Source organism: Lampetra planeri, chromosome 3, assembly GCF_965212315.1.
Source record: "Lampetra planeri chromosome 3, kcLamPlan1.2.h2, whole genome shotgun sequence".
NCBI lineage: Eukaryota > Metazoa > Chordata > Hyperoartia > Petromyzontiformes > Petromyzontidae > Lampetra > Lampetra planeri.
In genome coordinates, this window is record NC_136109.1 from 9,906,326 (window position 1) to 9,918,569 (window position 12,244).

The 12,244-nt window shown below is 59.9% G+C and overlaps 1 protein-coding gene across 1 annotated transcript; it reads left to right on the top strand.

Annotated features, from left to right (window-relative positions):
• The first annotated feature begins 1,689 nt into the window (after window positions 1-1,689).
• On the top strand, window positions 1,690-11,781 carry LOC144717335 (GTP-binding protein Di-Ras2-like). The gene is made up of 4 exons (XM_078592818.1): window positions 1,690-3,531; window positions 5,231-5,417; window positions 6,572-6,774; window positions 11,493-11,781. Exons 1-4 carry the CDS (start codon window positions 3,394-3,396, stop codon window positions 11,559-11,561), a joined length of 597 nt encoding a protein of 198 aa, XP_078448944.1. The 5' UTR covers window positions 1,690-3,393; the 3' UTR covers window positions 11,562-11,781.
• Window positions 11,782-12,244: the final 463 nt, after the last annotated feature.

Genomic DNA, 12,244 nt, shown 5'->3' on the forward strand with positions numbered 1-12,244 from the left:
GACAGGGGAGTCAGCCTGCAGTGTGAGTGGATGAGTGGCCACGGAAGGTGATGACAGGGGAGTCAGCCTGCAGTGCGAGTGGACTAGTGGCCACGGGAGGTAATGACAGGGGAGTCAGCCTGCAGTGTGAGTGGACTAGTGGCCACGGGAGGTAATGACAGGGGAGTCAGCCTGCAGTGCGAGTGGACTAGTGGCCACGGGAGGTAATGACAGGGGAGTCAGCATGCAGTGCGAGTAGACTGGTGGCCACGGGAGGTAATGACATGGGAGTCAGCATGCAGTGTGAGTGGACTAGTGGCCACGGGAAGTAATGACAGGGGAGTCAGCCTGCAGTGCGAGTGGACTAGTGGCCATGGGAGGTAATGATAGGGGAGTCAGCCTGCAGTGTGAGTGGACTAGTGGCCACGGGAGGTAATGACAGGGGAGTCAGCCTGCAGTGCGATCGCACTAGTGGCCACGGGAGGTAATGACAGGGGGAGTCAGCTTGCAGTGTGAACGCACTAGTGGCCACGGGAGGTAATGACAGTGCGAGTGGACTGGTGGATTGTGGAGTCTGCTGGTGGAACAAGCGTCCAGAGTCAGCGAAAAGGTTCAGGAATGGGCGGCGTGACCTCGGACCGTATATATATGGGAGTTGCGCGGGAGTGGGGTCTCCGCCTGTTCGAGTGTGAGCACGTGGCCCCTTAAATAAAGAAACCATCTCGGGACAAGCGCGTCAAAGTCATCTTTGCACACGTATCCCGAGGGGGTGGGATGGGGGTGGGGGGCGACCGCGGAGGGGGGGGGGGGGCGGCGTTGTAACAGGATATAAATCATTTTTAAACCGTAACAAAGCTCGAACCTTGCTCGATCCGTCGTCGCCATGGTGGCTATGAGATGTTAACTCCCTCGCCTGGTGTACAGGAGGTCGTGGGTTTCATCCCGACCCTTGACACCTGTTGTATATTTGGAGTTTTCATGTCTCTCTGTCATCATCATCACGGTGACTTGGAGATGTTAACTCCCTCGCCTGGTATACAGGAGGTCGTGGGTTAGATCCCGACCCTGACGCCTGCTGCTGCTGTACATTTGGAGTTTTCGTGTCTCTCTCTCATCATCATCAACACGGTGGCTAGAAGATATTAACTCCCTCACCTGGTATGCAGGAAGTCGTGGGTTAGATCCTGACCCTGACTCCTGCTGCTGTATATTTGGAGTTTTCGTGTCTCTCTCATCATCATCATCACGGTGGCTTGGAGATGTTAACTCCCTCGCCTGGTGTGCAGGCGGTCATGGGTCAATTGAAAAAAATAGTTTTAGTTTTAAAATGGCCCATCTCTTGGTATTGCCGGCTAGCTGCGGTGGCTGCCTTCCCTGGCTCATCTGTGGTTCCTCCTCCTCGCGACTCCGACTCGCGCTCTCCCCTTCTCCGTTTCTCTACGAGAGTCGAGGACCGCAAATCCCGTGCGGTGGTGGTGGTCCATTGCGGAGTTGGCATCGTCATCACATCGTAGCGTCACCAAAGCGTGCGGTGGTGGCGGTGCGTTGCGGAGTTGGCATCGTCATCACTTTGTAGCTTTACGCGTCACCAAAGCTTGGCCTACAATTGTGACCCAACGCACGCTTTTTTTGCCTTTTCGTTTTCTTCCCCTCCCACCACCCCCTCCCTCCCCTCCCCCCCCTCCCCCCCCCTCCCCCCCAGGTGACGACTGAACTCTTCACGTGAACAACAACAAAACCCACCCGGCTGGACACTCCTGCAACCACTCCGGATGAGAGACACAAAGTGAGACCGGATATTTACCCAAGATCAGGAGGCCAGACCGTCACCAGAAGACGGCCTGAGACATTGTCCAGGCCACTGAACTGTTTCAGCCGCTCATCGGGTCCAGCCACCGCCCCCACCCCCTCCCCCCCACCCAGAAGGGAGACTACTGCCGTGACAAGACGTCAAGCAGCCGGCTCGCTAAGCTAAGCGCCGTCACGGTCATTCGCTCGCCCGTCCTTGCTCGGTCATTCTCTTCCTCCCCGCACGAAAAGCTACGCACGCGCGCTCGTTTATTTCGCTTGATCGGCAACGCATTCCCAGCAGCTGATTCCCACATCTCCCCGCCTCCTCTGAACGGCGCACTTCGATAATCCACCTCGAAAAAAATCCATCGATCCCGACCGGCGGACCGTCCTTCATCACCCGACGCGTTGATATTATTTGCTTGGGTGGATATATCCGAACGGCGCGCGTGTGCGTGCACGCGGGCTTCAACCGAACGTCGATTTCGGAGCATCTGAAACTTCACCGCGGGCGTCCCCGAAATCCATCGGCAAATCAAAAAGACCCCGCGCTTAAACAGGCACCGCATTCGACGCCGAATTGGAAGATCGACATTCCCACCCGAAATATATCACAGAGATTATCGTGAGCAACATCAGAAACAATATCATCGGAGGGAGCGACGCCCTCCATAGTTACATAAGTCTCCCACTGTGCTAAGCGTAAGCGCGACAAGTCAGTGACTACCCCCCCCCCCCCTGCGACTGGCACAATCGACGCATGCCCCTGAGGCCTTAGGCCTAATAAAGTCGTCAACGGCCTGCAGCTCCTCGGCACTAAGATATCCCGATTGTCCGGCTGCCACCACCACCGCCACCGTCGCCGCCGCCGCCACCATCTGTCACTAACAAAAACCCGCGGCGTGGCTTCTTCATGCCACGGGACCTCAGCAGGCCGCTCAGAAGTATCTAAATAGCCTCCAGGCGACACCGACGTCGTGAACTCTGGCGAACCGAGCGGTCTTTTAGCCCCTCTCACCAGACTCGCAGGGCCTCAACTCGCCCAGGGCCATAACAGCCTCTCGAACTCCAGCACCTGGGCTTTGACGACCCCCGTTTTCTAAGCACGCACCTCCCCCCCCCCCACCAATCCCTCAAATAACCTTTGGGGGGCCCCAAAGCCGCATTCGGCCATTGGGCCTTGCACAACAACCTCAGGCCTTTACCTATGCCTCCGAGCCCAATCGGCCTCTTGTAACTCATCCCCGCGCTTGCAGGGTGTCTATATCACCCCCCGCCCCCTACCCCTCATGCTGTAGTTGTTAAGACTTTAGGGGGGGCCCCGTCCTATAGCAGCATCTCGTTCCCTCGTCCACGAAACATCCTTCAGGCCACCGGATCCCCCCTGCCCCCCCCCCCGCCTTTGGAGGCCTCCTGGCACCGCTGAGGCTCTGTCCAGGCTTCGGCCTGTTCATCCCCGCAGCGGGCGTGGGTGCGGAGGATCGGTTGAGCGGGGAGGAAGCAAGAGGAGGGGAGTAAGGAGAAGAAGAGGAGAGAGAAGAGGAGGAGGAAAGAGGAGGAGGAGGAGGGGGGCGAGGAGGAGGAAGGGTCGCTGCTACGCGGCCTGGCCCCCTCGGCCCAGCGATGCCGGAGCAGAGCAACGACTACCGCGTGGTGGTGTTCGGCGCGGGTGGCGTGGGCAAGAGCTCGCTGGTGCTGCGCTTCGTCAGGGGCACCTTCCGCGAGGCCTACGTGCCCACCATCGAGGACACCTACCGCCAGGTGGGGCCCGCCTCCATCACGCGAGGGTCGTGCCGGTGCCGGTGCGTCCGCTGAAGGGGGGTGGGGGGATGTTCGATGTTTGGGGGTGGGGGCCTCATTTCTATTCTTATGTTCTTTCGGTAAAGTCACGTGGGTAAAAAATTCAAATTAATTCAATTAAAATTAAAATAAAATAAAAATCACGACATTTCGGAGGCAACACAAGCTTCCGTCTTCAGGTGGAACCGTCACAGCACGATTGCTGTATCAAGTGATACAGCACGATTGCTGTATCAAGTGATACAGCTATCGTGCTGTGACGGTTCCACCTGAAGACGGAAGCTTGTGTTGCCTCCGAAATGTCGTGATTTTTTTTATTTTAATAATAAAAAAAATTTACCCACGTGACTTTACCGAAAGAACCTAAGAATATGAATCCTTGCAGTCACGAAAGCTTCAAATCTGGCCTCATTTCTATCCGTGCACCAAGGGCCCCAGTTCCCGACCGCACGCGACGAGCTGTTTTCCTCTGTAGCGCGATGGGCACACGAAGATAAAAACGAAGGCCACCCCCACCCCGTGTGGCCCTTGGAGATGGATGCGTGTCATCGGATTATCTCATCTTCGCGGAGTTTGTGCGGCGCCTTAACCAAGGCGATTTGCAAAGAACCACCAACGGGCACATATGAATGTAATGGTGGAGATGGGGCGGTGGGGGGGGCGAATGAAATGGATGAGAGGAAAGCAGCGGGGTAGAATCCGCGACGATGTGTGAATTCTGTGAAAGTGAAATTGACGAAGCAAACGATGATGAATGGATTGAATGAATGGGGGAATGAGTGACATACATTTGCAAAGGAGAGCCAACCTTGTGTCCCACTAACCCTCCTATTGGTGGGAATCCTTCCTCTGACACCCCTACACATCTAATGAGAATATGAAGATGGAACAGTAACGGTGGTGGTTATGAGGGTGAGATTAAGGGGGGGAGGGGTCGTGGGGTGAGCTTGGGGCAACAAGAAGTGAGTTTTGAGTGAGGAGCAGAAACTTAGTGAGCGAAGGGCAAAGGTCGCAACCGGGTACCCGATACCCGTACCCTACCCGATACCCGGCTACCCGTACCCGGCCGGGTACGGGTAGCCGGGTATCCGTTTGCGACCCTGGTGCGGCTGGGTACGGGTACGGGTAGACCGTGAGTCACTGGTGAGTAACCGTGTGTCACTCATTTCCCAACGTCTTGTCTCTTCTCACAATTCAAGTTCCTAGAATCAACCCACCTGCGCCTGCAACATGGCTTCATCCCAGAGGTCGCAATCAGGTACCCGATACCGTACCCTACCCGTACCCGGCCGGGTACGGGTAGGGTATGGGTAGGGTACGGGTACGGCCGGGTACGGGCACGGGTACCCGTTTGCGACCCTGGTGCGGCCGGGTACGGGTAAGGAATCAAAACTCGTTTGCGACCTCTGGTGAAGGGTGACCGCTTAACGCGAAGAGGGGAAGTTTGTTCCAGTGAAGGGGGGAGGGCGAGAATAGAGAGAGAGAGCGGAAGTGTGGCTTGAGCACGAGGAAGAGAAGGAGGAACAGAGAGAGAGAGAGAGAGACAGCAAAGAGTGAGAACGTAGAAAGGGCCGAGATCATGAAGTGTCCATCTCTCTATATCTCTGTGTTCATCTCTCCTGTGTATCTCCCTCTCTCTCTCTCTCCGCGTATTACGCAGGTGATCAGCTGCGACAAGAGCGTGTGCACGCTGCAGATCACCGACACGACGGGCTCGCACCAGTTCCCCGCCATGCAGCGGCTGGCGATCTCGCGTGGCCATGCCTTCCTGCTCGTCTACTCGGTGACGAGCCGTCAGAGCCTGGAGGAGCTGCGGCCCATCTACGACGTCATCGTGCAGATCAAAGGTGGCGGGCGTGATGGGGGCTCGCGGGTGTGGGTCGGCGGCGGCCGGAGTCGTTATCGTCGTCGTTGTTATCGTCGTCGTCATCGTCATTGTAATTGTCATTGTCGTCATTGTCATTGTCGTCATCATCATTGTCATTGTCGTCATTGTCATTGTCGTCATCATCATTGTCGTCATCGTCATTTTCATTGTCGTCATCGTCATTGTCGTCATCGTCATTGTCGTCATCATCATTATCGTCATCATCATTATCGTCATCATCATTATCGTCATCGTCGTCATTTTCATTGTCGTCATCGTTGTCATCATCATTCTCATTTTCATTGTCGTCATTGTCGTTGTCATTGTCATTGTCGTCATTGTCATTGACGTCATCGTCATTTTCATTGTCGTCATCGTCATTGTCGTCATCATCATTATTATCGTCATCATCATTATCGTCATTGTCGTCATTTTCATTGTCGTCATCGTCGTCATCATCATTGTCATTTTCATTTTCATTGTCGTCATCATCATTGTCATTTTCATTGTCGTCATCGTCATCGTCGTCATCATCATTGTCATTTTTATTGTCGTCATCGTCATCGTCATCATTGTCATTTTCATTGTTGTCATTGTTATCGTCGTCATCATCATTGTCATTTTCATTGTCGTCATCGTCATCGTCGTTATCATCATTGTCATTTTCATTGTCGTCATCGTCATCGTCGTCATCGTCATTGTCGTTTTCATTGTCGTCATTGTTATCGTCGTCATCATCATTGTCATTTTCATTGTCGTCATCGTCATCGTCGTCATCATCATTGTAATTTTCATTGTCGTCATTGTCATCGTCGTCATCATCATTGTCATTTTCATTGTCGTCATCGTCGTCATCATCATTGTCATTTTCATCGTCGTCATTGTCGTCATTTTCATCATCGTCATCATCATTGTTGTCGTCGAGAAGCAGCGCCTGAAATCCCTACCGCTCGCCTCCTCCTCCTGCTGCTGCTGCTACGCTTGCACACACTCCCACGTCCTACGTCCAACTCCCACGTCCCACGTCCAACTCCCACGTCCCACGTCCAATTCCCACGTCCCACATCTCACGTCCCACGTCCCACGCCCCGCGGCCTCTCCCCCCCCTCCGCCCCGCCCGGCGTCGTCCCTTAGGCGACATCTCCGCCGTGCCCATGATGCTCGTGGCCAACAAGTGCGACGAGACGGCGCGCGAGGTGCCCGCCGGCGAGGGGGAGGCGCAGGCCAAGGCGTGGCGCTGCGCCTTCACCGAGACGTCGGCCAAGATGGACTACAACGTCACCGAGGCCTTCCAGGAGCTGCTCAACCTGGAGAAGAGGCGGCACATGAGCCTGCAGGTACAGCGGCGGCGGCGGCGTTCTCATAGACGCCGACAAACTGACCGCGAACCTCCCGCCCCCCCCCCATTCCTGAGATGTCCCCCCCCACAACCGCCCTCCCCCCAACCGCCACCCCCCCCAACCGCCCTTCCCCCCCAACAGCCCTTCCCCCCCAACCGCCCTTCCCCCCGCAACCGCCCTTCCCCCCCCAACCGCCCTTCCCCCCCCAACCGCCCTTCCCCCCCAACCGCCCTTCCCCCCCAACCGCCCTTACCCCCCAACCGCCCTTCCCCACCAACCGCCCTTCCCCCCAAACCGCCCTTACCCCCCCAACCGCCCTTACCCCCCAACCGCCCTTCCCCCCCAACCGCCCTTCCCCCCCAACCGCCCTTCCCCCTCCAACCGCCCTTCCCCCCCAACCGCCCTTACCCCCCAACCGCCCTTCCCCCCCAACCGCCCTTCCCCCCCAACCGCCCTTACCCCCCAACCGCCCTTCCCCCCCAACCGCCCTTCCCCCCCAACCGCCCTTCCCCCCCCAACCGCCCTTCCCCCCCAACCGCCCTTACCCCCCAACCGCCCTTCCCCCCCAACCGCCCTTACCCCCCCAACCGCCCTTACCCCCCAACCGCCCTTCCCCCCCTAACCGCCCTTCCCCCCCCAACCGCCCTTACCCCCCAACCGCCCTTACCCCCCAACCGCCCTTCCCCCCCCAACCGCCCTTACCCCCCCAACCGCCCTTCCCCCCCCCAACCGCCCTTCCCCCCCCCAACCGCCCTTCCCCCCCAAACCGCCCTTCCCCCCCCAACCGCCCTTCCCCCCCAACCGCCCTTCCCCCCCTAACCGCCCTTACCCCCCCAACCGCCCTTACCTTCCAACCGCCCTTACCCCCCAACCGCCCTTCCCCCCCCAACCGCCCTTACCCCCCAACCGCCCTTACCCTCCCAACCGCCCTTCCCCCCCCAACCGCCCTTACCCCCCAACCGCCCTTCCCCCCAACCGCCCTTCCCCCCCAACCGCCCTTCCCCCCCCAACCGCCCTTACCCCCCAACCGCCCTTACCCCCCCAACCGCCCTTCCCCACCAACCGCCCTTCCCCCCCAACCGCCCTTCCCCACCAACCGCCCTTCCCCCCCAACTGCCCTTACCCCCCCAACCGCCCTTACCCCCCAACCGCCCTTACCCCCCAACCGCCCTTCCCCACCAACCGCCCTTCCCCCCCAACCGCCCTTACCCCCCCAACCGCCCTTCCCCCCCAACCGCCCTTCCCCCCCAACCGCCCTTCCCCCCCAACCGCCCTTCCCCCCCCAACCGCCCTTCCCCCCCAACCGCCCTTACACCCCAACCGCCCTTCCCCCCCAACCGCCCTTACCCCCCAACCGCCCTTCCCCCCCAACCGCCCTTCCCCCCCAACCGCCCTTCCCCCCCCAACCGCCCTTCCCCCCCCAACCGCCCTTACCCCCCAACCGCCCTTCCCCCCCAACCGCCCTTACCCCCCCAACCGCCCTTACCCCCCAACCGCCCTTCCCCCCCTAACCGCCCTTCCCCCCCCAACCGCCCTTACCCCCCAACCGCCCTTCCCCCCCCAACCGCCCTTACCCCCCAACCGCCCTTCCCCCCCCAACCGCCCTTACCCCCCCAACCGCCCTTCCCCCCCCCAACCGCCCTTCCCCCCCAACCGCCCTTCCCCCCCAAACCGCCCTTCCCCCCCCAACCGCCCTTCCCCCCCAACCGCCCTTCCCCCCCTAACCGCCCTTACCCCCCCAACCGCCCTTACCTTCCAACCGCCCTTCCCCCCCAACCGCCCTTCCCCCCCTAACCGCCCTTACCCCCCCAACCGCCCTTCCCCCCCAACCGCCCTTCCCCCCCCAACCGCCCTTACCCCTTAACCGCCCTTACCCCCCCAACCGCCCTTCCCCCCCCAACCGCCCTTCCCCCCCCAACCGCCCTTACCCCCCCAACCGCCCTTGCCCCCCAACCGCCCTTACCCCCCAACCGCCCTTCCTCCCCAACCGCCCTTACCCCCCCAACCGCCCTTACCCCCCAACCGCCCTTCCCCCCCCAACCGCCCTTCCCCCCCCAACCGCCCTTACCCCCCAACCGCCCTTCCCCCCCCAACCGCCCTTACCCCCCAACCGCCCTTCCCCCCCCAACCGCCCTTACCCCCCCAACCGCCCTTCCCCCCCCAACCGCCCTTCCCCCCCAACCGCCCTTCCCCCCCAAACCGCCCTTCCCCCCCCAACCGCCCTTCCCCCCCAACCGCCCTTCCCCCCCCAACCGCCCTTACCCTCCCAACCGCCCTTACCTTCCAACCGCCCTTACCCCCCAACCGCCCTTCCCCCCCCAACCGCCCTTACCCCCCAACCGCCCTTACCCCCCCAACCGCCCTTCCCCCCCCAACCGCCCTTACCCCCCAACCGCCCTTCCCCCCCAACCGCCCTTCCCCCCCAACCGCCCTTCCCCCCCCAACCGCCCTTACCCCCCAACCGCCCTTACCCCCCCAACCGCCCTTCCCCCCCCAACCGCCCTTACCCCCCAACCGCCCTTCCCCCCCAAACCGCCCTTCCCCCCCAACCGCCCCCCCCCAACCGCCCCCCCCAACCGCCCCCCCCAACCGCCCCCCCCCCCAACCGCCCCCCCCCCAACCGCCCCCCCCCCCAACCGCCCTTCCCCCCCAACCGCCCTTCCCCCCCAACCGCCCTTCCCCCCCAACCGCCTTTCCCCCCCAACCGCCCCCCTCCCCAACCGCCCTTCCCCCCCCAACCGCCCCCCCCTCAACCGCCCTTCCCCCAACCGCCCCCCCCCCAAACCGCCCCCCCCAACCGCCCCCCCCCCAAACCGCCCCCCCCCAAACCGCCCCCCCACCCCAACCGCCCTTCCCTCCCAACCGCCCTTCCCCCCCAACCGCCCCCCCCAACCGCCCCCCCCAACCGCCCCCTCCCCAACCGCCCCCCCCCCCAACCGCCCTTCCCCCCAACCGCCCCCCCCCCAACCGCCCCCCCCCAACCGCCCCCTTCCCAACCGCCCCCCCCCCAACCGCCCTTCCCCCCCAACCGCCCTTCCCCCCCCAAACCGCCCCCCCCCCCAACCGCCCCCCCCCCCAAACCGCCCCCCCCCCAACCGCCCCCCCACCCCAACCACCCCCCCCCCCAAACCGCCCCCCCACCCCAACCGCCCACCCCCCCCCAACCGTTCGACCGCCAAATCTCGGAGAGTCGCGGCTCCGTTCAGTTTGTTTCGAAGGCGTCGTTACCCGTGAACCGTACCGACACGACCAGCCGGTGGCCACCACTGTGCCGCGCGTCCCTCCGGCACGTGCGGCCTTGTGCGAGCCTCGGTACCGAGGCGGAGTTGATCTTATTTCAGGTTTTCTTGCGGTTCCGTTCCAACGACGGGAGGACGTGCACGCACGTACGTCATCGGGACTAGGAAGGGCCGACGGTGGCGGATGTTTGTGCCGGGACCTGGGCCTTTCCTAGATCGACTGGGCCGTCAAATGAGCACACGGTCACGTGGGTAAACACATCGGCGTTGTGGGGAGACAAAGGCGGCCGGGCACCGGTGCTGCCCGCGATCGGCACTTGCCCCAACAGGCCTAGCAGCGTGTACGGCTATATGGGGGATCTTTATCTTTGTGTGTGTGTGTGCAATGGGGAGCGGTGGCGCAGAGGTTAGCGCTACGCTGCGCTACGAACCCGGCGACCCGAGTTCGATTCCCGCTCACGGCCAACAACCGGTGACGGTTATCTGAGCCGGTCCTCGGCCTCGCCTCTAGGTCGACTCAGCCTCAAATGAGTACCTGGTGCGGTGTGTAGTAAACATCGCTGCTTGGGGAGACAAAGGCGGCCGGGCGTGGTGCTGGCCACCCGCCACCCTCGTGTGCCGTGCCGGCCTTCATAGGTGCTGTTCGCTATCAGAATCAAAATTTGTATTAAAACTGGAAGAATTTAATGAGCTATGAAGCTGTCCAGTAGGGCCATGGGGTTACACCAACAAACAATACAAAAACACGACAGGAGTGCAAAGTAAGGTAAGGAAATCACTTATACATATACAAATAAAACATTCACATCACTAGACCCAGCCAATTCTTTATGACCCTTGGGCTACTCCCATCTCAAACCTTTTTAAAACAGTCTGCCTCAGCAGCAGGCCACGCTTTCCCACCTGATGACGGGCGCTTGTGTTGCGCCCGAAACGTCGTGATTTATTTGGTTTTCTACCCCACATGACTTTACCGAAAGAGCCAAAGAGTATGGATCCCTGCAGTCACGATAGCTTCGAATCAAGATAGGACTCATATTCTTGGTTCTTTCGGTAAAGTCACGTAGAAGGGAAACAATAAAATAATAAAAATATAAAACAATAAAATTCTCACAACGTTTCGGCTGCAACACAAGCAATCATCATCACACCTGATGATGGTTTTCACACCTGATGATGATTGCTTGTGTTGCAGTCGAAACGTCGTGAGAATTTTATTGTTTTATATTTTTATTATTTTCTTGTTTCCCTTCCACGTGACTTTACCGAAAGAACCAAGAATATGAATCCCTGCAGTCACGAAAGCTTCAAATCAGAAGCGACCTGGGCACAAATGGCAGCGCACGCAACGTCGACCCATCGTCACGTGGACATTGACAGCGGCAAAATAATCTAAAAGCAGCACTTGCCCCCGACAGTCTGTCAAGGCTATACAGGGGGAGGGGGACCTTTGTCTTTGTGTGTGTGCGCGTGCAGGTGGATGGGAAAAAAGGTGGAAAGCAATCTTCCCGGAAGCACTTCAAGGGCAAGTGCGTGGTCATGTGACGGAGGTCATGCGGTGGAGGTCACGCGGTGGAGGTCATGAGGTGGAGGTCACGCGGTGGAGGTCATGAGGTGGAGGTCATGCGGTGGAGGTCATGTGGTGGAGGTCATGCGGTGGAGGTCATGCGGTGGAGGTCACGTGGTGGAGGTCACGTGGTGGAGGTCACGAGGTGGAGGTCATGCGGTGGAGGTCATGCGGTGGAGGTCATGTGGTGGAGGTCACGAGGTGGAGGGCATGCGGTGGAGGTCATGTGGTGGAGGTCATGCGGTGGAGGTCATGCGGTGGAGGAGAGGGCTGGGTGGGCGGGGTTAGAGGCAAGGGAGGAGGGGGGGGGAGTTTGTCGTAGGAAGCGGCCAATCAGAAATGATGGGGGGGACGAGGGGGAGGGGTTATAACATCACGTGGGGTTGGACAGTCCCCACGATGCCAGTAAGCGATTGAAGCCATTTAACAACACCTACGGGGACTCCCCTACTTACGAACACACTCAACTTACGAACTTTGGTCCGTATGTCCAGTTGCAGCTGTTCGATCGATAGCGGTGGCGGCATCTACATCTGCGAGAAACCGGTGGCATCTACGTCTGCAGGAGATTAATCTTAATTTTGGAGCTTTCGTGACTGCAGGAATTACTCTTCGGTTCTTTCGGTAAAGTCACGTATAAAGATAAAATAATAAACGTCGT

Bases quoted from the DNA above. Each gene is read 5' to 3' on its own strand.
- LOC144717335 (XM_078592818.1), top strand. From the start codon at position 3,394: ATGCCGGAGCAGAGCAACGACTACCGCGTGGTGGTGTTCGGCGCGGGT. The intron at 3,532-5,230 runs GTGGGGCCCGCC...CGTATTACGCAG, and splicing joins TCGAGGACACCTACCGCCAG to GTGATCAGCTGCGACAAGAG. The intron at 6,775-11,492 runs GTACAGCGGCGG...GTGCGCGTGCAG, and splicing joins GGCGGCACATGAGCCTGCAG to GTGGATGGGAAAAAAGGTGG.